Source organism: Leptosomus discolor, chromosome 4, assembly GCF_034619465.1.
Source record: "Leptosomus discolor isolate bLepDis1 chromosome 4, bLepDis1.hap2, whole genome shotgun sequence".
NCBI classification, from domain to species: domain Eukaryota; kingdom Metazoa; phylum Chordata; class Aves; order Leptosomiformes; family Leptosomidae; genus Leptosomus; species Leptosomus discolor.
The window spans coordinates 41,704,709-41,731,088 of NC_141394.1; the positions used below are offsets into that span (position 1 = coordinate 41,704,709).

The 26,380-nt window shown below is 35.9% G+C and overlaps 1 protein-coding gene across 3 annotated transcripts in view; it reads left to right on the forward strand.

Moving 5' to 3' along the window:
- The window catches only part of FSTL5 (follistatin like 5), a 300,957-nt gene that overhangs the window by 55,472 nt on the left and 219,105 nt on the right, over nucleotides 1–26,380 (forward strand). For all 3 annotated transcript variants that reach the window (XM_086464080.1, XM_086464081.1, XM_086464082.1), the window contains exon 3: nucleotides 17,848–18,096. In XM_086464080.1, coding sequence (XP_086320206.1) covers nucleotides 17,848–18,096 — 249 coding nt within the window. The remainder of the gene's footprint in view (nucleotides 1–17,847; nucleotides 18,097–26,380) is intronic.

Sequence of the window (26,380 nt, forward strand, 5' to 3'; positions counted from 1 at the left end):
TCTGCGTAACACTACATATACAATTGTTTTCTCCTATTTGTAATTGTTCTGCAAAAGCTTAAGTACAAAGACATAATGGTTTTTGTAAATGGGAACATAAACGTTGAGATTGCGTGTGCCACTGATAGAAAGACAGACTGTTGAGTAGAGAGTGCCACTGTATCTGTTGACAGCAATCTTGTTTAATATTACATCATTAAACTGTAAAAGCAACTGTGTTTGTGTCCAGCCATTAGTGGCTAGCTCACAAATGAAAACTAGCGTGAATGTGTTAAACTTTGAGATTTTTAAAAAGGAAAATACGTATGTATTATTTAAAACTTTAAAAAATAGTGTGAGTCAAAGAATTTAAAATTAAATTAATTTTTAGCTTTATCAAGTATTTTTACCCAGAAAAAACTTTCTGGAAGATTTTTTTTCCTCACAGGAGTTGTTTTCCCCCTTTTTTATTTTGGTTTTGTTTAGTGGTTATTAATCGGATGGTAGTAATTAGAGAAAAGAGATAATGTTAACTTTACAAGGTCTCAAGCCACGTTACTGAAAGTCTAATCCTTTTTCTTTAAGATCAAAACAGGATCAGTACATAAAAACAGGGAAAGAGAAGGCTATCAAAGGCAGAAAATGCAGCTTTCACCTCTGAGAAGGTTTCACTTGCACCTAGATACTACAGAAACACAAAACAAGAACATGAACTACTTATACCTGGCTAACTCCTACAGCTGTTGAGGGCTGTTTAGGTCCTTTAGGCCAAGGAGTTGTAGCAGTGCTTATAGCAGGTAGAGTTGTCCAGAGCAGACCAACCAGCCCCTTCCTAGATGATGGTAAGAGATTATCTTCAAGGAGAGGTGAAAAACCAAGCTGGAACAAAATCATTGTAGTTTTGATTTCAAGAATATAAACTACTAACCTGTTCATCAGATTAAAATAAAACCAAACAAAAGTGAAACAAAAACCCTAGGCAAAAAGACCTTATATCAGACCACTTTCTCCTGAACAGACCTATCATCCATATTTATTTATGCTCATACATTGTTTAAATGAAAGCTGCCTCTCAAACACTGCCTCCCAAGTTGGGCGGTGTCTTATGATGCAGATTTAGAAATTCATATTCTCCATGTTCATGGATGGCCCAACACCCCAGCATTCATCCGTTCAATCTAAGCTCTCTATGTAAATGTGGTAAATGATGTAGACCTAGTCTGAATACTATTTCGCAGTTTATGTAGAATATAAGCACATTCTTTGAGTTTAGATTTTGGGACTACAGATCACCCCAAAGGCTGGAATAGCAGCAAAGTTTGAATCACAACCTCAGCAGTCCTACCTCAGATGTATGATGTGTGAACCATTAGAACAGATACTTTCTTGAAGAAAGATTTCAATTTCCTGTTTTCATGGAAAAAATACAAGCTGAGGAAAACAGAATATATTGGGGAAATCCTCCAGAACTTTTACTGGGATAGAGTTATTGCCTCTAAAATCAAACTTTTAGTCAAAGGGACGAAAACTAGTCACTTCAAAATAACTTGCTTAGAGCAGTTGAAAATGCAGGAAGTCCAAAGTCGAAGTAGTTATTTGGTCAAAGATTTCTGCATCTTGCATACTCACCAACAGAGTACTACAGGACTGACAGCTTCAGCAGGTCAAAATAATGAGAATATTCCCCAAACCTATGTTTCAAAAGACTAAATTTATTTTAATCATGTTTGAATTTCCCAATACTTCTCTAACATGGATTTCATAAAAATAATTTTTAAACTGTCCTGTCTTATATGCATTAACCATTATATTACTTTGGAGAATGATACTTACATTTATATGTACTCTTTGTACTATTGTACACATGTTCAGTAATTTTACACATTTTGAGAATATAGCTACCATTTTAGGCTATCTGAATATGTCTGTCAGACTTTACCTGGTCACTACCTGTCACATTTTACATCAATAATATTAAAGGAGTTCTGCAAGCACTGCGGATAGAAACTTGTGTAGTCTAGAGTTATATTTAAACCGATCAATTTAAACTGATCAAATATGAGTGAGTGAGTTCAAGACATGAGGCAAGCACATTCTTATCTGTTTCAGCTGGGATCACTGCCTTGAAAATTTTCAGTATCTGTTTTACCACAGCACACAAGTAACAGGTTGCAGGGGAGTGTGCCTCCCTCTACCTCTGAAAAAAAGTTTGACTTGACTGTCTTGAAGTGTCCATACAATATTGATGATTTTTTTTTTTTTTTCTTTCTGAGTTAATCTGTGTACTCCTGTGCTGTTTCTGTCAGCGGAATATTACTAGCAAGACTATTTTCCACTCAAAAAAGTTCTTTCAAGAAGGGAAATATGGCATGAATATGCATATAATTCTGGTGGGGGGTAAGAAAGAGGGAGGAAGAAGTAAGTTGAGTTAGATACTTGCACGCTGTTATGGCATACATACTCAGACAAACTCACTCCACTCCGGTAAAGTTATATTGAAAAAAATTAGGCCATATATATTTATGAATATTCTTTACACTGGCTGTTAAATTCAGTTGGAAGATTAAAAATAACTATAAAGGAAATAAAAAGCTTTGCAGCTGTTTTTCAAGAAAGGTATTTGTGATCTCCAGAGAGCTTTACACACAAATACATTATCCATCATTTTGCTGTTTTCTAGAAATTGTAACATTAACAGAATTCTCTGAAATTCCTTTATGTATACATGTGTAGCAATACTATTAAACTGCCATTTAGCTTTGGTTGGACATTCAAAAATGATGCAGATTAAATTCTGTATAAAATAGTAGATAGGTTTGAGCATACAATTAACAGCAAGTTTGTGCTAACCAGCATGACTGGAAGTACGCTGATGTCCAAATTCTTCAGAAATAGCTATGGCAATTTATGGATTAGACTGCTTTAAAAGAAGTGCATACCCATTTCTGTCCCTATTTGTACTTTTCTTGTTTTCTTTCTAGACTGTAGTACTGTGCTACTTCATCTGTACATGAGATAAAATTAACACAGTAAAATAAGCTCTGCTGTGAATTATAAGCATTATATGAATGTTACCTTACAGTGCAGTAATAAAAAGAAAATAATAGAGTTATAGTTCAGTTCTGCTTGTCTGTAAGGATAATTGTATAGTATAAAGATATAAATGGTTTATGGAAAGATAAGCAAGTTATCTAGGTCATTCCAGTAATTTTAGTCAAGTCACAGAGATTTCAGTTAGATTTCTTTGCCAGTTTTTTAAACTGTTGTAAATTGAAAGATCAGCTGGTGGCCCTTAAGCACAGAGAAAAAAATATTCTGCATTATGATTTCAGTCATTTAACTAAACTGTCTGTGATAAAAACAATTGTAAAAATTTAGTTACAAAGGCATTGCAATTTAAAAAGGATTTGTGATGAAATGTTTATTTGTGCTGCAGTTAATAGCTTAGAGTTGCCAAGCATAAACAGAATTTGTTGACCTGCAATAACTTTCAGTATAATATGATTCAGTATAATACAAAAAGAAATTTAATAGCCCCCAAATACTTATTCCCACCACAATGTTTATTTCTCTAGTTATAAAAAGTAAAGTTACATCTCTGTGTCTCATATCATAAATTACTTGAAATCACTTAAGAAAGTATACTGTATAACAAACTATTTATCTTTATTAATGTGTATAAAAATTAGCCTTCCTTTTTGAAATTAAATACACAATGAATATTATAATACGAGTTTCAATTCCAGATTTCATTTTCTGCACTTCAGTAGCTAAAACACTGAAACAATTGACAGTGACTTGATAGCAGTGCTGACCATAGTTTGCAGTTTAACTTTCTTCCATTTTCTGATGGGAAGAAATGCTGCAGCTGAACAAGAACTGTGGCAGTTATGAATCACTGTAGATGTTCTTGCAGACAGTGCTCTTTTGAATAGTAGTTTAAGATGACCTTTATATTTTGTATAATTAATTCTGTATTTTCTATTTCTGAAATGCTTAAGGATTTTCTATTGCTCTAGCCCTATATTAATTCACGTGTAGCAATGCTACTGGATTTTAGCAATTTCTAATACTATCCAAGAATAAAAACAGTATTTTTGCCGCATTTATAATAAGGGCAATTTGTCACTAGACAGAAGATATATCAACTAACAAAAAAATCATGACGATTGGAATATCTGACTGGAATTTTTCTTTCTGTTGAAAGCTAAATGCTTCCTCATTCCTGAAGATATATATGAGTTTTCTTATAAGATTGATTTTCCATGATATAGGAGATAGGACTGTTTGTATTTTTACTTTACTTTGCTTTTAGACATTTATTGGAAAACCAAAAAAATAAAAATAATTGATTCTATAATGAACTATTTCTACAAAGAGTACCAGACTTATAAAATTAAAACTGTCTTACTATGGTTTGGTAGTAAAACTATTCTTTAATTTTTCTTTTAGGAATTATATTTCACAGAAAATATCTTTATTTTAAGCACAGAAGTAGAAAAACTTTTCAGTAATCACATTGCTTGACTGACTCATCTCACTTGTGCATTGTATTATGTGAAAGAAGTTACTTTTATATTTAATTGAATGGTTGTCTTATTTTTTTAGAAACATGATTTTTAACAAATATAAAGACTTATACATAGGTGTAGAAATAATTTTAATTTTACTGTTTATGTGGACTATTGCTTTTATAAATTTTTCAAAAAGGAATATTCTCATATATGTCAAGATGAAGATTTTTGATATTTCATTTTTCCAATTTTTTTTCTTTTCATGGAAAAATATTCTTTTCGTGGAGCAATAGTCTCTCCTAACAGAGATCTGGAAAAGCATTTTGCCTTTTCATTTAGTACAGTCTAGCTTTTAGAGTGGTTTTTGATAATTGTAGGTATTTGGACTTTGGTGTCAAAGTTTGTTAGCCGAGTTAAGCATCTTTGAGAGCTATGCTCGTATACACAAGTATGCAGTGTTTTGTTGTTCTTCTTTCTGAGGGGTTTGCAAAGATCATAGCCTGCCTTGATAACCCTAACTGTTACATTTCGTGTGTTTATGTTCCACGAAGGTAACTGCTTTTGTCAAAGAAATTGAATCAGAAATTCTGTATGCAAAAGTTACTCTCTTATTCTTCTAAATATACTTTTCATAAAAAATTCCATTGATTAATAGTTTAGATTAACTTTCTCCCCCACCCCCTTTACCTTGCTGGATTTACTAATGCCTACAAAGCTCTCACACCGTGTTCCTTTACTGGGTCTGTCTGGGACAAAGATAATTTTCTTCATAGCAGCCCATATAGTGCCATGTTGTAGATTGGTGATCAAGACAGTTTTGGGTTTTAGCTGTTGCTGAGCGGTGCTTGCACAACATTACCACCTTCTCTTTTCCCGCTCTCTGCTCCCCTGAAAGCAAGAAGATGGAAGGGGACATGGATGGGACAGCTGACCCCAACTGATCAAAGGGATATCCCTGATGTTTTGCTCAGCAATAAAGCTGGAGGAAAGGAGGAGGGAGATGAGATTGGTGGTTAATGCATGGCCCTTTTAGGTGTGCTAGCTTCCAGGAGGTGGCTGGATGCCTGCCAATGGCAATTAGTGAATGAATTCCTTATTGAATTCTTTCTGAATTCCTGGGGGGGGGTGAGCAAGTGACTGGGTGGGCACTTACCTGCCGTCCAGGGTCAACACACCACAGTTCCTTAGTAACAACTTGAAAAAAAATGAACAATGTAAAATTTACTAGGAGCAAATGTTTCTAATCGGTAAACCTGAAAATGCTTGACATTTCTTTTTTTAGCTTTCCTTGAACAGTAACGATGCTGCACTTTAACCATATGGTTTAAATGCTGCTCAATGTCTATGCTACTTTTTCTAGTAGAGGTCCCTGGGGAAGGCAGCAGAAAGCCGTCACAGCTCTTTTCTGCGGGGAGGGCTTTGAAGTAAAAAAAAAAAAAACAAACCCACAATAAAACCATGCTGTTTCAATGTCTAACACAGGAATTATATCATTACTGGATTATGGTATGCTAGTTCATACCATACCTTTTTAGTGCCAGCTGCTTTATCAGGGATAAGTTAAATTTTCTGTTTATAATGTTGTTTCATATAGGAGCATATTTAATCCCAGGGAAAGCCACATATGCCTACGGAGGAAACAACAGTCTTTTGCTACACTATTAACCCAAAATTGACAAATCTGTTCTTCACGTGAGAAGTTACCATAGAGGAACAGTCATTATTGTTTGATACTGTAGTTACTACCTTAATTCTTGAGACCAAATTCTGACTGACTTTCAAATTTTTAACTAAGTAAAAAAGAAATTCCAGTCAATAATTTAACTGAGAATTTTGCTTTTTTTGATAATTGTTCCTAAAACTAATCAGTTTGGTTTTTGAATAACAAGTGAGCAATACTCAGGTTGTTTTGCCTGACTGAGAACTAAGCTGGCCCTTTGTGATTTTCAGCAAGCTGTATTTCGAATGAGCATTAGAACATGAAAGGTTGTTCAAACTATGACCTTTTCAAAACTGCCGCCGCTGTGATGCACATTTCCTGCTCTTGATGACATTGTGTAACACATTTGGCAGAATAGAGGATTGCCTGCTGTGCTACAATTGAAAAGCAATCAGCCATTTGAATAAAAGTCCATGTATCTATGATGAGGCAAACATGTCATTTCTCACTTTGTTTTAGAGCATACACTGTTTGCCACTGGTCTGAGGTTAAACAAATAATAAACACTTTTCAAAGGACAAAGATAATATGTGAGAAAGAAAAACACAGTAAATGCTAAGTACAATTGAGGATTTAACTGAAAGTAATGAATTGCTGGCTTGAAACTGCTTGAGGGACATCGGTCTGTATTTACACATAGAACCAGCAGCGCTCTTATTCCAAAGCTATTCACAGCTCTTTGTTTCAGACCTGTATACGTTTTCCGTTCTCCTGTATGAGGCAAATAGCATGTCTTGAGCTCACAGGTAGTTCTACCAATTTAACGGTCACTGGTCAAGTGTAAAGAGGATGGTTAGTGAGAGGGATTTTTACAAGGCTCAGTATAGTGCCAGAAGATGACCTCCTAGCAGTGAAAGAGACTTTGGCAACACTTTCTTGGTTCCCACCAGCACATGAACAGTCCTAGCCAGGACAGTCATTTCACCTGAGGGAACCTGCAGACCCCTGAGCTGTGAGGTTGCACAAGACCTTGCTGTCCGGACCCTGGGCACAGGGCCAGAGCATTGCCCAGCAGCACTTTGGTGGGGAAATTGATTTTGGTTTAGGCAGAAATCTGAACGGGGCGCTGCTCCAGAAGAAAGGCTGGGCAGGGGAGTTGTCACAGTCATTTGTTATGCTCTGATATCAAAGCAGATGCTTAACAGCCCTAGAGTGAGCGAGGAATTTTGCAGAGGCAGGAATCCACAGAAAGTCGTCTTAGTCGGAGGAGGAGAGGGCTGGGCAGCTGCTGAGCCTCCTGGTGCGGGCTGGGGAGCGGCCTGCGGCTGCCCCGGGGAGCCGGTGAGCGCTGGCCGGGGAGGGAGCCCCGGGGCAGCGGCTGGGCTGCACCTGGGCACCGGGAGAGGAGAAAGCCTAGGACGGGTCAGCGAACAGGAGCAGGGAGGAGCAGGTGAAGGCGCTGAAAGGTGAGAAAAGGTTCTGCCTAATAAGCAGAAGATGTTTTTGTATAGTGCTGGTTGTGCTTTCCTTTCTTTTTTCTTTTTTTCTTTTTTTTTTTTTTTTTTTTTTTTTTTTTTTTCCCCCTCCCTCTTATGTGGTGCTTTTGTTCCCAGTCTTCAACGTGATTTAAGTGGTGGAGGTATGATTTGATTTTTCTCTCTTCTGAGGAAATTAAGTTATGTGAAGTTTGCTCAAGATAGCTGCAAAGTGCTGGTAAGAGAAAGTGCATCACATGGGCAAAGTTGGTAAGCTGACTGTTCCTGACCAACAGATATGCTCTTTTGGGAGGTTTCAGTATTTCAGGTTAATAGCTAGGCACGCAACACTTACAAATATTCTTGGTGTTACAGGGCTTTTCTTCTCCTTTTACTCACTGTAGCTGTGTATATTTATTCCTTTAGAAGTGTGTTGCTTTCTCCTATTTTGTCCCTAATTTACCTTCACAGGAGACTAAGAAAGTCACTTAATTTGAATAAACAAGACAAGTGTATTTAGCCTGACTTTTAAGGTTAAAAAAAACCCATATGCAGTCATAATGTCTGTGTCTGTTTCTGTTAGTCAGTCCTCACCTATAAATATTGAGCACACAGAAGACTTCAATCAAATTCTAAGGAGGTTCAAATCCTTACAGTACTTCTAGTCCCCTGACAAAGGGGTGGCGTTTTTTTTTGTGTGTGGGAGCGTGGAGGGGGAGGGGCGTGCCGAGTGGGAAACAATAAGCCCCAACCAAAAGCTGATTGTACACACAGGCAAAGTAAACTGTTGTATAAAGTATTCCCGGTCACTTGGTTGATACTGAAAGAAAACCGTGGCACAGCAAACTAATACTCTACCCGTGTGCGATTTACTGTCACTGCTGCAGCTGGGAGCAGGCTGAGGGATGGTGTGAGCTGAAAGTGGCTTTCGCTGAGGGCAGCACCCTGCGGCTGCAGGTGCTCATCGTGCCCGAACGGGTGTGGTGTGTGCTTTGGTTTTTCTTTTCTTTTTCCACCCTCCCATCTTTGAACCCCTAGTGCTGCCGATATGAACTTCTGGTTTGCCTCTATCTCTGAGCGATAGAGATGCGATCCCTTTGAAGAGATCCAAATTGCTGCTTTCAATGACAGGTAGGGATAGCAGAGTTATGGAAAGGAGTACATGACAAGGAATTTCTTGATAGAGCTGTTCAGAGGAGCTTCTTCTGATGTGGAAACGGGAACAGCTCACTCTTATTATGTCTTCTTCAAAGTAACTGCACTTCTGCTCATGAAAGCCTTCTGGAAGGAAGAACAATGTTCTAACAAAAGTTTATTTCTGCCCTTGAATTTTTTGAAGAGGTCTTGCTGTACAACTCTTACACTTTTCAGTCATTAGAAAATTCTGATTAAAGTAAGCCTTGTCTTGTCTTATCTCTGTACAATTATTATCTTGAGCTCACATTTTTAATCCTACTTTGTGGTTTAAAACTGTCCCTCATATTTTATCCACCTTTTTTTTTTTTTTTTTTTTTTTTTTTGTAACTGAGTATGTGCGGGCATTTGTTGTGGTTAATTGGAGTGATGTAGCACATTCTTGTGCCTATACATTGGTTATCTTTTGAAGTTTTTTCAGCTTTTATCACATTACCTTGACATTACAAGGTTATACCATAACACTACAAGGCAGTAGATTCCCTCAGACTTGGTTGTCTAAAATTCCGTGTGCTGTTGAAGTCCTCAGAAAAATTCTTTGCATGATCAGCCTTTTGTGAATACTCTTCCACCTTTATGAATGGATGTCTATTCCAGGTGGCATTTCTCTATTTTGTTCATGATTATTGTACTCAAACTCTGTGACTGTGTTTGAATAGCTACTATAATGATTTTCCTTGTGGTGAAGTGCCATAATTTTAAGATTTTTGTCTTCCACAAGATTTTTTTCTTCATACCTGTGATGACACAAATCTTGCTCCTTTCTCCTCTACCAAATTTAATTAGACAAACAAGTGGGTCTTTGTTTCTGTTAAGAGGAATGAGCTTTGGACTTGGCTATTGTACCTTGGGTTTTTTATTCTCAATTTTATTATTCTGCATTCAAGAAAAATGCTACTATTTAAGTAATCTCTCTCAGCTATAATTTCTTGCCATAGTTCCCTATTCCTCTGTGTCCTTCTTCTGCCTCTGCTACTGCATGTAGATAAAGAGCTTCAGAATGTAGTGGACAGTTGATTGATTTTTTTTTTTTTTTTTTTTCCCCCCTTCCTGTGCTTAAACTTAAGCTTGTGGACAAATTGAGGAAAAAAAAAAAAAAAAAGCTCAGTGTGAAGACATGAGAAAGGACTTTTAAGTGGAAAGACAAGAGAGACCTTGGAGTTTAATCTTACTTTGAAAAGAATGTGAGATTGGATTATTTTTAATGCTGAGTCTTTAAAGGTTAAGGTTTCAAAGGCGATTTTTGGAGCTCTGGGGGTATATTTCCTTCTACTTTTATGAGCTTCGTGTTGTAGTTAGTGGTGTGAAAGACGATTTAAATTGAAGGTGCCCTATAATCATTAAGAGACAGTCAGTCAGAAAAAGAAAAGTGAATAAACATGGAGTATTAATTTATATTTTTGTCACTCTAAGTACTTGTAAGAAATACTTGTGCATCTTCTATAAATTATATATAGACACATATTAAAATTACTTTGCATGCAAATCCATGAACATGACCCCAAGTGAGATTTCACACACCAACACCCTGCCCCAGGTGACCATATCCCAGAGGTCGTGTCTCTTCAGAAAAATGTATGAAATAATAGAAATTCCTAGTAGTGTGTCCAAAAGCTTGGCTAAACTGGAATACAGATAATTTAGTAGTCAGTTGTTAAAACTGTATTGTCTGTTACAATATAAGCTCGCAAAACAACCAACCAACAAAAGATGTTACGGTTTAAAATCAAGGCATGTGCTATGCCTAAATACCGTATTTAGAAAATACATTGGTAAGGAGAGTTCAAAATGCTGTATCTCTTTAGTTCATTAAGACACGTTCTGTTAGTTACGTGGGGAAAATGGATTACTGTGTTATATTGACAAATTATGAATAATTTTTATTTATTCTCAAAGAATCCACTCTTTTCTACGAATTTTTTCCCCTGCCCTAAATATTCCTAACCAAAATAAAAAAGTTAAATTACTGAAGTAGTTCATATACCAAGAGTGCGGGATAATGAGTAATGCAGATTTAGAGGCATGTTCAGTCAATGTAATTGCAAGCTGCTTTTGCTGGTGATACCAAAATTTGTCAAAGAACTGCTGTTAAAATACTACAGCTTTACGGAAAAGAAAAAGTCTAGAGCTTTAATATTTATGAGAAGATACTCACAGTTCATGCTGAGGTCATGCTCAGTGTTAATGCCCTACCAGTGTTAATGGTAGGTAGCGATCAATCTTCTTTTCCTCTTTTTTATTTTTTTCCCTTCTTCCCATTGCTCTCTCCCTGAGATATTTCTGCTTCATGTGAAACTTAAGGCTACACTGAACACTTACAGACATTAAGATTACAGTCTTGGTTGGACCTTTCATAGATAATATATTGAACAAAAATACAGCTGCAGAGTTGGAATTGTCATTTACAGAATCATTTTAAATAAATGTGGGGGGGGTGCGGCATGGGACTGTTGAGCCCAGAAATCAGCAGCTGTTATTTGTACAGAAGATATTGATGTATTCTCTCCAAAAATAGCTGCCACTGTGTTTTAGGTGACACGTAGATAATGCTGCAGGTTATGATAGAAGCCATGAATGTAAATTATGTTGTTAGAGAAATTAAAAAAAAAAAAAAGTTGTTAGGGAAATTAAAAAAAAAAAAAGTTGTTAGGGAAATTAAAAAAAAAAAAAGTTGGTAGGGAAATTAAAAAAAAAAAGTTGGTAGGGAAATTAAAAAAAAAAGTTGTTAGGGAAATTAAAAAAAAAAGTTGGTAGGGAAATTAAAAAAAAAAAAGTTGGTAGGGAAATTAAAAAAAAAAAGTTGGTAGGGAAATTAAAAAAAAAAAGTTGGTAGGGAAATTAAAAAAAAAAAAGTTGGTAGGGAAATTAAAAAAAAAAAAGTTGGTAGGGAAATTAAAAAAAAAAAAAAGTCATCTGAGTTTGTAAGAGATGGCTCAACATACAGAAAATGTGTGTGTGTTTCAGCCTAGGGCCATCTAGAGAATGTGGTGATTCATAGTGTCATGAAGTTCCAAAGTTTCTGTGTGCGATATTTCGCTAAACTGATTAGTTAAAGGAAAAAGTGTATATTCCTGTGAGACTTTTGCATCCTAAAATATCTACTTTGTTCCCGAGTGCAAATGGTGTGATTGTGACCTACAACTTGCTCAACTTTGGGTGCTGTTGAACTGGCCTTCAGCTAGGAAACATGTACGAGGAATTCTAAATGACAGCTTGAAACTGTATTTATTAAAACTTATCTTAAAAAAAAAAAGGCTAAAACAATTTATCTTTTTCCATTAAAAAAAAAAACTTTCATTTTATGTCAGTGTAGAGTTTAAGTTTCAAGAGAATCTGAAAAATCTATGTGACTGCTTTGACTATCTTAGGCACGATACATTTTTAATACTTCTTAAAGTGTGGGGGTTTTTTAACTTAAGGCTATGATAATCTAGATGTTTCCTGACTTACTTTCAAATTGAACAAAGTACATTTCATTTTCCATAGTCCTATAGACCCTCTCAGAATGCATAGGTATTATACTTTTCAGGCTGAAAACTCAGAGTATGCTAACATAGCTAATATGGGCACACACCTTCCTATTTTTATGTTGTGTATGACAAATGCAAGCTTAGCTATCATCACATAGGCGATACCAATTAAATTGCTGGAAAAAGATGGGTAGTTTCATGGGTAGATTATTTGTCATCTTGATTTACTTGTTCTCGGTCTCTTCATACTGAATATGCTGGGCTGCTTATCTTCTCTACTAAATTACTGAATTATGTTCAAGTACAGGGACCTAAGTTCATCTTGGACTAGCTTACTTTCTAAATCCAAATGCTTAGATAGAAGAATGGCCTTCAGAAAAACTCAATGTTATTATTTATTTTATCACTTGGAGGGAGAGGGGTGGTGGTAGTGGTCTTCTGAATGGGTGCTGCATACTAAGCAATTTTGTTTCAGAAGACTTATCTACAGTGGCATTAAAAAAATACAAAACCAAAACAAACCTCCAAAACAAAAAAAAACAGTCAGCCCCCCCCCAACCCCATCCATTATCACTCTGTCAAAAGGATACTCCCATTTATAATAATTCCAGGTAGGAAAAATAATAGTGATGTTTTCCTGAAAGTCACTGGCATAGTCAGGTATTTCAGGAATGAGCTGCTAGTCATAGCCCATATGGGTTTAAAAGATGGTTTCTTGTTTGATAATGACAAGATTCCTGCAGCTTTGTACCTAAACAGGAAGCAGCTCTATTCCAGGAAAAATTATTGCTACGTAAAGAAACTACCTTTTTTTTTGGAAACAAAAAATAAATTGAAGGATTTGCTAATGTCACGGTTTGAGGCTGGGCCGGCCACTAACAAATGACAGACGCTCTCTATTAACCCCTCTCCCCTCCCAAAAGGGAAAAGGAGAGAGAACAAGGGAGAGGGACTTTAAGGTTTGGAAAAGAAAACTAAAACAGCTTTAATGAAACAAAAACAATAAAAGAAAAGATAATGATAAGAATAAGGTAATAATGAAATACATACAATATGTACAAACAGATATAACACCAATACCGAACCCAACTCCCCCCCCCCCCCCCCCGATGACGGTATGTCACCATCATGCTGCAGGGCTGGCACGGGGGCAGTCCCAGGCTGGACTAGGCAGCAGACAGGGACAGGATGCAGGAGCTGGACTCAGGCACTGGATTCAGGGATGCACGAATCGGGATCAACGACAGAAGAACAGACAGAGTCCTCCTCAGATGTCGGCCATCAGTGAAGACAGAGACCCCCATGATCTCTCAGCTTTATACTGAATATGACGTCCATTTGATGGAATACTCTGTTGGTCAGGTTTGGTCGCCTGTCCGGTTCACTCCTCCCTGCAGGTGTGACCTTTTTCATGCTTGCGACCCTTTTCACTGCCAGTACCCCAACACGGAGTACAAGATTTAGCAGTGACCTTGGTCGCTACAAGAACAAGTACGAGCAAGGGCCTCTCTGCACACCTTTCCTTGGTACGAACTATAAACATCAGGCCTTATCACTGCCAGAAGCAGTCACTGTCTGGAAAAACATGCTGCTGTTTCAGAAAGTGCTGTTAGTTAGAAGAGACTTAACTGAAAAGTTAAAGCACTAAAACAGAATTAGTTCTGATTTAGCCCAAACGAGGACAGCTAAATACAGGGATTCTTGCAAGTTGGGATGGAACAGTGACAACCAGCAGAAGTCGGTTTTGTTTGAGGGCTAGTTTATACGCTGAGTTTTCATACCTCCTACCATGGTACTGACAGAAAGACAGCTGCAACTTGATGAAAAGCGTATTGGGTAAGAGTCCTGAATATACTGCAATACCTCTGCCATTCAGAACTAATGCTCAGGTCTGTCTGAACAAACACAGTGGATCAGAGCAATGATGAAGCTGTGCTTTTATCAACTAAACCTTGTTATGCTTACAAAAGTCCTTTGCATATGAGATTTTTATCTCTGTATTTTTAAAGACTTATTTGGTAGTGAGCTAAGACTTGAAGATGATGCATTTGTGTAAACAAAAAGGTTACTGACGTTGTATCATCATATTTGGGTCAAACATTTTGCATTTCTTTCAGCTCTAACAACAAAATGTCGGTGCTTTTTATCCAAAGTTAGTAAGCACACCTTACTAAGACTATTCAAAACATCTGGTAGCTCCTTTGTTTCACTGGCTTATTCCTCTGTGAATTAGAAGTCTGGTTGTCCCGATATTCCATTAATTCCAAGCGGAAACATAAGTATATGTGGAAAAACTTCTCTCAGTAGTACTTAAAACAGTTCTTTGCAGTTGTTTCTTCATTATTCAATTGCAGCACTTAGTGCTTTATCACTTACTTGGGTGAAAGAAAAAAATTCAATATTACTGCATACGCCTTGCACTTTTGGATAATTTGATTTGATCCTCCACAATGAAGTCAGTATTTTTACTTAACTGATGAAAATAAAATCCATGTCGTTACATATAACCTTGTTTTCTGTTGGTAGTCTTAAAATTCCTAGATTTCTGTGTCACTAGCTTTTTTTTTTTTTTTTAAATATTTACTTATATCAAACTTATTTTTGTTTCACAGTAGCTATTTAATATTTATTGGTTTGTTTACATTTTCAGAATTGGCTTCACTTTTATTTCGAACTTATCAAAGTTATGGTTGTGAACATTTTGTCGCCTCATTTGAAATTGCACCGACTTCACTTATTTTTTTTTGCTATAAGTGATCTGGTAACCAAGAGTTTGTGGATTTTTTAGGAATAAACATTTAAACTGACTTTTCTTAAATATGTACTATAAAACACTTGTAACACTGCATAGCTACTCCTTTTCATCAAATATATTAGAAGATCTGCAAGATCCTAAATTAAAAATAGCACAGAACTGTGCTTGTTAAACATGCTGAAGACCTTAAAAATAGCTGTACTTAAGGCAAAGACTACGTGTGAAGAAAGAAACCTACCTCTTGAGGTCAATGGGAATTTTACTATTGACTTCAATAGAAAGAGTTGTGTATGCAGTGGTGTATGCAAATATATGTATTGTTTTGGAATAGTTAATGGTGTAAAATGGAGACATTTCTAAAACATTTCATAACAAAGTAATATAGTTTTTCATTAGGGCTAAAGGCTTGCTTGTTTATTGATATACATGATTGGTGTATGCTGACATATACCAATATTATAAATATTTATATATATTATGCAAATCATTCTCCCTCATCTGAAAGCAGCTCTTTTGCATTCAGGCATCAGATTCAATTATAGTACTGAAATGAATTCCCAGGTGAAGTCTTAAATCGGTTTCTACTTTCACAGCACTATATAGCACAGTGCATTGTTGAGTCACTGCACACCTCTCAATAACTCAGAGCAGTTGTCAGATTGAGATCTTTATCTTCCAATTCAGAAAGCAGAAATAATAATGATTTATGGACTTTGGCCTCAAACTGCAACAGTTCTATCACTTCAAAGTCCTGTAATTCTGTAATGGGTGTACATGACCTGTGCTGTAAAGTACTCTTAGATATTGCAAGAATGTTTGAGGTTAGCAGTAGTAGAAGAAAATTTGGTTTACATTAATTTCTGTCAGTTAACATCTGTTGCTTGTATATAGTGGTGATACGTTGGCACAAAGATTACTATTTTCAAAGACTTATGGGAAATTTTTCATGTTGAATTGGGCTTGACCATTTCAAGTCAGTTTGGTGCATGAGCAGTTAAACCTACCATCAGCCTGGTCTATACTGTGTCATCCATGTGTATAAAAATCACTGTGGTGTAGTTTTATCAGATAAACAACATCTGAGGTGAATGTATAGTCCTTTCAATTTTGTGCTCAAACTGTTATAAAATAATACAGCAAAACATTTGTCATATTAGAGCGAAATTTCATGGTTGCGTGCTTTCTGTAGTAAGTTCATCTGTAGAAAATTTGTATTGTATGAGAAAGGAAAGAATCGAAGCACTGTTGTCTTAAGTCTAGTAGACCTGTTGGCTTAAGAGGAAAAAGTGGTAAGAATTTACTTTTGCCACTGAAGTGAAAAACATAAATTCTCAGTGGTTATAAGCAATGTGTGTCAAATTATGGTATTGACACATTAGTTCTTCACTACAGAAAATGAGTGTAATACTGCCAAATTATGTATTGCTATTTGTTTGTTCATAGTATTTTTTTATGGGGCAGCCAAGAATCATTCAGCTAGTCTGTGAGGATAAGAAAAGTATTGCAAGGAATTAGAATGCTAGGTGTATGTAGTATTTGGCGATCAAGTTCTTATTTGTTCTGCAGATTAGGAGTGTACAGCAAGAGAATAAAATGAAATAACTGTGACGGGCAGTGTCTATTCACACATTTGGAGGCATTTTAGTATTTTTATACTTACCTTAGGACACAATTACGGTATGAGAACACCTGCATAATTGAAGTTTTGGTAATTGTGATTGACAATTCTGTTGTTTTTTCTCATCGTTCTCTTTCCCTCCTCAAGAAGTGACTGCATAGTCAGTTGTATGTCAGCCAAGAGGGAAACTGAGGGTATACTAAGGAAATATTACTGTGCACTTAACTCCGCCTTTCACCTGGAGGTCTGCTACTGACCACAGTACTTATTTTACGTGGTGGCAGCAGCACAGATAGAATAGAAAGTGGACAGATGGCTTTTGTAGCCTAATGTAGACAATCCGTTTCCATGTTCTAGGAGCAGAAGGGAGTTGGAGTTGCAGCCAGCAGAAACTGCTTTACCTCTACTGCAGCCTTCTCAAAACTTTATTCTTATCCAGATACCATTTGTCTCACTGAAATATCACTAGAGGCTCATTTGACTCCTTCTAGCCACCATTCCCTTGATCTATCAGTCCTGGTCTTCCACCATGTCTCTGTTCCCTGAAATGTCATTGTCTTGCCACCACAGAGGTTTGCTTTTTTCTTCTCCATGTTGGTTAAGAGCCTTGACCCAGCTGTAGTTATTCTTGTGTATTAGTCTTGATGTGTGAATATCTATTTTATCTGCCCGCTGGAGTTCAAGTAGCTTCTGGACGACGCTCTTTGTCATGTGGTTTAGTTTTAGGTAGTCCTGAGAGGAGTCCAGTGTTGGGCTTGGTGGTCCTTATGGGTCCCTTCCAACTTGAGATATTCTACAATTCTGTGATCTAAATTCTAGAGAATGCGTTGTTCTATTACATGCAGTAGCATAGCAATCTTAAGGTGACAAACTTCAATATACATTTAAAAAGACATGGTTTACTGTGAATTTTTTTTAATGAAGAGTAAATCTTGTCTTGTTACTACATGTTGCTCTTAATTACAGTTAATCTAACATGACAATGACTAGAAGTATACCTAGTCACGATAACAAGATGAAATTTGTTTAATTTCAGGCTGACCTACGTTAAGCAGTAGTCAAGGATGTAACAAAGGATATATTCTCACTTTGTTTGCATAACGCAATTCGTTTTGTATCTTGCATGCAATTAAAGAAAATTAATTAATATCACAAAGCTACTTTTTTTTTTTTTTTTTTTAGGGTATATGGGTCAACAGGGACATTTCAGATCATGTGAAAACAAATACTGTGGTCTGGGTAGACATTGTGTTGTGAATGGGGAGACAGGCCAAGCCGAGTGTCTCTGCATGGAGCACTGCAAGCCACATTACAAGCCCGTGTGTGGTTCTGATGGAGAATTCTACGAAAACCATTGTGAAGTGCACAGGGCTGCCTGCCTGAAAAAGCAGAAGGTCACCATTGTACACAATGAAGATTGCTTCTTCAAAGGTAAGTGCCGCTGAACAATATCTGAAATATTTCTGTCAGGTATCTGTTTTCAAGCAGTTCAATTAAAGCTCTGTAGAGACTGCACTGAGTACAGTGAATAAAAGAATCAAAAAGTTAATACAGTAAGTATCTCTTACTGTAAGATATACCTTATGGATTTTTTTTTTTATTTATACTTAGTGCTCTGGGCAATCAACCTTTTTTAATCCGAATAAACAGTTGTCTCTTGGAAATTAATCCACGGCAGCTTGTTGTACAAATGTGACTGTTGACCTCATTCATCTGAATGTACTTACAGTCCCAAAGTCTGAAGAATATTAAACTCTGTTATAGGAAACCCAGAATTATTTCTGAGGGATTTTGTAAGACTGCAGGACCTGTGCTTGTATTTGGGGTTGAAGTTGATAGACCAGCAGCTTGTTCATGGCTAAATGGGTCATCTTGCTTTGAAGTTGGACAATGAAGAATTTACTTGCATATTTACCAAAGCATTCAAGTTTGGCTACTTTTTAATGTCCTGAATGGTGAGAGAGATACCTTGTGCTAAGCATCTTATATGAAGATGTCAACAATTGCAAATTTCAACTTGCTCTTTTTTATGTGATTTGAGCACACCTTGCAGGTTTCTGGAAATCTGCCAATACAGACCTTGATTAAAGTGTTTATGAGTGCTTTGACAATTTTGCAGCATGTTTTTACTGGTTCAAACAGGCAGATGACTTTTTGTGGGGCGGGGGGAGAAATATTTTTAAATAAGGACAGTTTTAATGAGTCTACCTAGGTGTTGAATTAATTCATATTATTTTTAAAGACTGTCCTATTTTTGTTAACATTACTGTAAGTTGTTGATATAATTACGTTCTCAGTAACAGCAAGTAATAACTACTGTCACCACAGAAAGAAGACTGCTAAAATATTTCTGCTAAATGACATTCACTTTTGTAGGGAACATTCACTTAAATTACAATTTTCCACTTGAATTTTAGTCAGAATTATCAAGATTGTATTCTAGTATATGATTGTTAAAATGGAACCAATTTAAAAATTTTCAAAGTTGAATTTTTCACTGTTTATGGTTGCAGAATTGTCCTTTAAATGAAAAGTTGGGCTTTTTCTACCAAATCCAAAAATGCCAGGTCATTCACAAATACCAATATACTTATTATTATGAAGGCTTTTGTAGTAGAGAAATTGAACACTTAAGGGGGGGAATAGGGGGAACCAAAAATTGTCTTTTCTCAACAATTTAATTAAAGGAAAAAATTTAATGTGTGCACAACTGGGTTTTATATAATTGTTTCTTCCTGAGTAAATGGGTTGACTGCCAAGATGAAGTATCTTTTCTCCTTTGCCTTCTTCATCATACACATTAAACTCAGCAATTTCATCAAAACTTGCTAGGGACAGGGGTTCATAGAAGTGATATGTGTGGAAATCTTCTAATGGGGAATACACTTGTAAGTAATAGTGGAGGTTTAAATTTTCTCAAAATTTAGTGTTATACGTTGTGATAATATATCATTTTTATATAGATTTTAAGTCTATATATTATAAACATGTTCTGAGGTAGCAGAAAATTAAAATTTGATTTTATTTAGGAATATAGCATATGCAGCTCATAGGGAGTAGCTTGTACAATAAAAACAACATGAATGCTTCTATCTTCTGTCTTAACAGTTGCGGTCTCTTTTTAAAAAACTTTTTGATGATGCAGTATTCTGATAGAACAAATGACAGTAACAAACACTAAAATGTTTAAATTTATGGGGCTAATCAGTTCTTCAGCATGCTATATAAAATACAAACAAATTCAGAGCATTTTTGTGGAAAATTATAGCGTTTCTTTTTCTGAGGAGGAAAAATGTAGTGAGATTTACTTACAGACATGGAAAGTGAGACAGTACTCTAGGTAGAAATATCATCCAAATGCTGCCTAAAGTTTCATTAGCTTGTCTTTATGTTTTAAATTTACCACACTAGTTTCATGTCTATTGTAATGGACAACGTAATATCTGAATGGTGTTCAACTTCAGACACCTGATTTAGATGCTGGATTTAAAAGGTATGTTTCTCCTTTATTCAGTGACAGCCTTCATAAAAGGGCTAGAGTATCCAAGTGACTTGCTCCAAGCTGCCTTCTGAAAACTGTTATTTATCAAGATACTTAATTCTTCTAATTTGGGCACTATAACTAAACACCTACAAATAGTGTAAAATATTTCATTTTCTCTCTTCTTTCTCCTCTTATGTTGATTTTTGTGGTGTTAAACAGGTGAGACTGGGGGCAGTTATTTTCCTTTATTTTATTTGGTATGCGTGGGCCTTGCCAACATCAATTTCTACCTTGTTAACTTGAGCTCATTCGTTGCTGTGTTATGGCACAATGACATTAAAGCATTGTTGCCATTCATGACTTGAATGTCCTCCAACTTTCACCATATCTATAAGGTAAAGGACAGAGGAGATTTCAAACAATTTTACGTGATTGCTTCCTTTTACAAAACACTTCTGACCTAGCCACTAGTAGAGTGCCTTCAGTAGGGCTGAAGTCCTGCCAGTTATCAGATCAAAAATATTGAAAAGCTAATAGGAAAATCCCCTCAACATTGGGACTCCTGGATAGAGAAGGTGAATCCCATTGCTGTTGGTGGTGTTAGAAGGGCACTGACACGTCCTCCATGTTTGTTTATCTGGCATCCTCTAGCACAAATGATCTAGCTTCAATGAGCTGCTTCTGAGACCAGAAATATTCAAAAAAGATCTTATGTTCAGAAAAGAAACATTCTGAGCGTTTTGTTCAGTCTTCCACAGAATTCTTTAATAAAGGCTCATCTGAACTCGGGGGGCAGGAGGAGAAAGAGGTTCAGTATGCCTACAAGATGTTACACGATACGGTAGTCACTGACAACAATGACTCTCTATAGAATGATTGCAATTAAAGATTTTTGCTTTGTGATTTATTGCTAATCAATTGGTATTCAGATCAGACAACTGTATATTTGGTCACTATTGGTTGGGTTTTGCCTTTTTTTTTTTTTTGTAAATTTTATCTGTTCTAAACTTTATATTTGTTTCTAACAAGGTCATGCTTTGGGTTTATTTGGTTTCAAATCTTCATACTGGGTTGATTTTTTTTTTTTTTTTTTTTTTTCTGTTGATGGGGAAATATTTCTTCATTAAAATGGATAAATTTTAAGTTTTAGACAGATTGGGTATTGAGCTTGGAGAAGCTGAGAAATATACCTAATTTAAAGGAGTAAACTTACCAGAAAACACTTTAGTGTTCTGTCTGAAGAATAAAATTTTATAAGAAAATGTTCTATATACCTGATTAACATTACAATAGCAAGTAAGTATCTATAGTTATTTAAATAATACAACTTGTAACTGAATGATTTATAGCTGATCTCAACATCATGAGTTCTGCTTAATGGTTTGAAAATTGCACTTTTTAAACACTTACATGATGAATGGAGTTAAAGGATTGACTTGCTAAATGAAAGATCTTTGGTTTATATGTTGAAATTCCATTAACATCACTGAGAAATGTGTGTCTTACCTAAGCTGTACATGAAACACCACAGAAAAAAAGCATCAAATCATTCACAAAGTGCCACGTCTGAAACACTTGATAAATGTGTTTTGAGGTAGTGAAAGCTACCTATGTCAAAGCTGTACTCTTCCAATATGCTGTTTTTCTAAACTAAAACTTCAGATTCTTGACCTTACCTGCCTTATATGTAGATTAATTATCACTAAATCTGTTAATTACAAATTTTTTCTTTTGATATTTTTTTTACCCCCTTTGTAGGCTGACAGGTGGTGCAGGCAAGCTTAGAACAGTTAGTAGAATATATGAACTGTACTTAACATTCCTGTGTCCAACATGAGCATTCCTGGATTCACTGAACTCCTTCCTTTTTCATTGTCACTTGCTGTCTTTATTTCCTCACACTAAATTAAATCATACATTTTCCCCAAATATGTGTGGAATACAGGCACAAAACAATAATTGAAATATAAAGTTTTTAGAATCTCTTCGTCTTTCCCTGATGATTGAGACTGTTATGCAAATTGTACATTTTTGACATGGATCAAGATAATGGCCGTCCTAAATTAGAAATTACTTTTTCTCCATTCTTACTGTAATTTTTTCATCAGTTGCTTATTGGCATGTCATGATGCCTTGCATCAGACGCTGAATGATTTTTTGTAATGGCTTGGTTAGATGTTGACTGTGACCCTTTGAGTTACTCGATAAGCTGTCTCAATTTCTTCTGTTATAGAGGCAAAATGTGTTCTACAGTGAAGCTAATTACTTTTAGATCCATAGAAAAAGGGACTTGTCCAGTCCTCTATTTCCCGTCTGCGAAGTGCAGTGTCCTGTGAGTGGATGTTAGTGAGTGCAAGTTCCTCAGTGACTTTCAGAGGTGCTTTCAGGCCTTAACTCTCTGAAAATGTTTTAAAATATTTAAGATTACTCTAAGAACATAAGAGAACTCTAGGAAATCCTTTGTGATCTAAGCAACTTTCTGCCTCAGAATGATCTCAATTTGTTTTTTCAACTGCTAGGAGACTGAAGAAGTGAGGAAGCAAACTGCTGGCTGGCTCCTAGTTTGCTTAGCCTTGGTGGTTATCATATTTGTAGCTTTTTTTAGTTTTTAATTCATGGACAGAATATAGAAGAAGGAAAAGCAAAGGAAAGGAAATAATGGAGTGAATGTGAGGAGTGAATATATCAAGTAGAAAAGAGAGATGGCTAAGTGCAAAGATGATGAGTTCAGTGGTGGGAAGAAGAGGAAACAAGAATGATGAACTAGAGGAGATACAAGCAACAAAAATCAGAATTCAAAGCTTAGATTATTCATTAGGTTCTGATATTGATAGTGTAAGCTGATGCCATTGTGCTTTGGCACAACTTTTGTTGGCTTGTTGACTACGTAGTTCTTTGGCCTCTGCACGCTCTCTGCTTCCATGGCTGTTCTCAAACCATGCACTTTGTGTTTCAGAGCTTATTGTTCTGTGCAAGAAAAGAAATCCAGCCATCTGTCTCACACTGCGCTTGATACTGTTGTATAACCCCTTCATGGCTGTCACTAGGCATAGCTTTAACAAGCCCCAGAGGGTGGTGGTTCAAATGGACTAGAATTGCATTACTTGGTGCCTTCACCACTATCTTTGTTCTGTGAACTGACATTGTAAATTTAATGTCTTTGTGCTGAATTTAGAAGGCTGGAGGCATTATTCTTCTTCAGCTTCTAAAGAGTTCAGTTGGACTCTTGTGTGGGACAATGTACTGGGTGGCAAATACTAAAGGGAAACTAAAACCTTCCCCATGACAAACTTCATCTTATGTTTTCTTTGCACCCTGAGATTCTTGTACATTTTACATTAAATCTATTTCCTTAAAGAATACTGCTATGTAGTATGGCTTCTATACAATATTTCTGGGATAAAGTTTACTTCAGATGTAAGCTTTTTACCTATAAGTAGCTTCTGTAGCATCCTTATGATATTAACATTATTTTACTTTCTTTCTGTTTTTGTCTCATTTTTTGTTTGGTGAATCTTTTAATCTGTTAATCAGTCTCTGAGCTTCAAGTTTCTTGGTCCTGTTATTAAAAAGGCTAGATTCCTGAAGACGGCTATGTTTGCTTTTCAGTCTGTTCTCAAAAGAGAAATTAGAAGCTTAGGTAAGAAAGTTTGCTGCTGATACTAAGTTGTTCAGGGCAGTGAGGATAAGAGCTGCTACGAACAAATTCAAAAGGGGCATGGGCAACCCGGAAAAAGTTCAGAAGATGTCAGGAAGAATGACCAAAAGTTCTAAATGGCTTATAAGACATGTGAAGGAGGCTTAAAAAAATCTTCAAGGCATGCTGAGGGTGGATATGAGTAGACTGCCTTGTATTCCAGTAAAAGAACGAAAAATTATCAAATAAGGCAGCAGGAATAGATTCAAAACAAGCTTTGGTGTTTGGTTTATACACAGCAGATGTCATGAGTAAACACATCACAGGATTTCACAAGCAGATTTTGCAAATACTAGGGGAAAGGCTGTAGGGTTTTTCTTTTGAAAGAAGGCTGGGGAAAGTGAGTTGGAGTAAATCCGAACAGTGGCCCACAGAAGAGATCTAGGACAACAGTCTAGCCCCTCCAGTGACTGCCACAGGATTAGTTCAAAGATTTTTTTTTTTTTTTTTTTTTTTTTTTGTGCATGTGATTTTTGCCCTAGGTGAGTGTGGTCTTAGAGTGGTTCCTAAAATATAGAAAATATAGACACATTCATTCAGAAACATTGACACTTATTTAATGTTGTTTGATGTTCAAGTACTTCAAAAACAAGCATATAAGTCTCTGTTATCTTGGCAATTTCAGTTCAGGAAATATTTTGTCTGGTTTTACATGTAAGTCTTGAACACTCATCAATTAATGTTGATCATTACCCTGTCTTTCAAAAGAAATTTAGGATATGTTAATCCGAATTATATTCTGATGCAGTGTTTTCATTGCAAAATAACTGTTTTCTAAGAAGTCTTTGTTTTTTTTCCTTTGGCTATCAGTTTGCATCTCTGTTGATGTCCTCAAAAACATAATTATTATACTCTTTCTGAAGGCTTGAGTTCCTGTAGACAGCATACACCCTTAAGGTTGCTGCTGATAAACTGTCAACCTTCAACTGTCACTCTAGATGTATATTCAACATAAACTGGATTACGAAAAGAAATATGAAAAATCTTTCAGAACTGTATCAGGAGACTAAGTAGTAAGAAAGATTCTGCATGTTTGACAGAGCATAGGAATTATTTGACTTATGAAGACTGTGGACTGAATTCCTAATATATGTTCAGTTAAGTGCAACGCTTATGCTTTAAGATTAATTTCTTAAGTATGACTTCATGCAGAGATTGTATGAGTTTTTAGCTACTAACATTAGTAATTGCACATTCAAAGGTAAAAATAATTGTTAATGGCAGACATATATTGTGATTCAGTGTTTTGTGGGAAAGTGGTGCTCTGACCAATGCAAAACCGATTCTTTTTATTGCCCTTTGAAAACAAGGCCTAAATTTTAGTACTGTTCCTCTAGTCTTCTGTCCCCACATGATTGGTTTTCCTGAGATGCATTGCTCATGAGGTTTGGAAGACTGCGGGTTTTTTCCTCAAGCATTTGTGCAAGATTTGTCACAAACAGCTGTCTTCAATTGCCCACAATTGTCTTAAATTGACTAAACTAACAGAGATGCAAGTCTTACATATGTAATATCTGCTACTGAATCTGCAGAGTGAAGTTGAGTGCAAGATATTTATGAGAACATGCACATAACATGCTTAATTTAAAAACTAAATGTTCAACATACCTTGCATTCATTGCTTTTGGTGACATTGTACCACTTTGCAACTAAACCCTTAGAACTCTACTCTGTTTTCCTCCTTTGAAATTATACTTCTAAAATGTAAGTTGGGGCAGTGACAAGCCTCAAACACGTTATAAATATAGGATTTTTTTTTGACTAGCTAAAGACATCTCTTTTTTTCAGTAGCTGGAGCAGTCTCAATGTTTCTATATTAATTCCTTCAACACTGGAAGAAATGTGTTAATAAGCCCTAAACTATTATGTATTCTGCATTCATACAGTGATGAGGAATTAGTGCTTTCTAGTTAATCTTTGTACAAAACTTAATGAAGTTTAAAATTGCTTGTTAGGGCATCACTGCTGTTTGTTACTACATGAAGAAATGGGTCTATGGACATCACAGATTTTCACTGGTAGAGTTTTATTTTTAAGACTTTTTCTGCTTCCAGTAATAATGTTGAATCTGTTCAAAAAAGCTGCATTTATACTGAAAGCTGCATTCTAAAGTCTCTATTAAGTGACTGAATCAGACAAGCAACACTTTAAATGTAGATGTGATTACCCAGATTGTCTATTTTCTTAGTGTAGATGGCAACTTAGTGCCTATTTGTGATAGTATACTTTACTTATATACTGTATAAACTTCAGGAATTTGAATGAAACTACATTTAGTGATGTTGGTGCAGTTTGGGTTTTTTTCCTCTTCTTCTCCAAGTAAACAGAAAAGAGTGCTTAAGGGAGAAAAAAGAAATAGTTTTAGTGATTTTTGGCTTAAAATGGAGATGCTGTGTTTGCATGAGCAGTTTCACAAATGCTTACAACTCCTATGTGTTTGCTAAATATAGTACAATAGTTCTTCCAAATTGGTATACCTGGAAAATATTTGCTAGAAAAAGAGAGAGCCTTGAAATCTTTTTCATTAGATATGC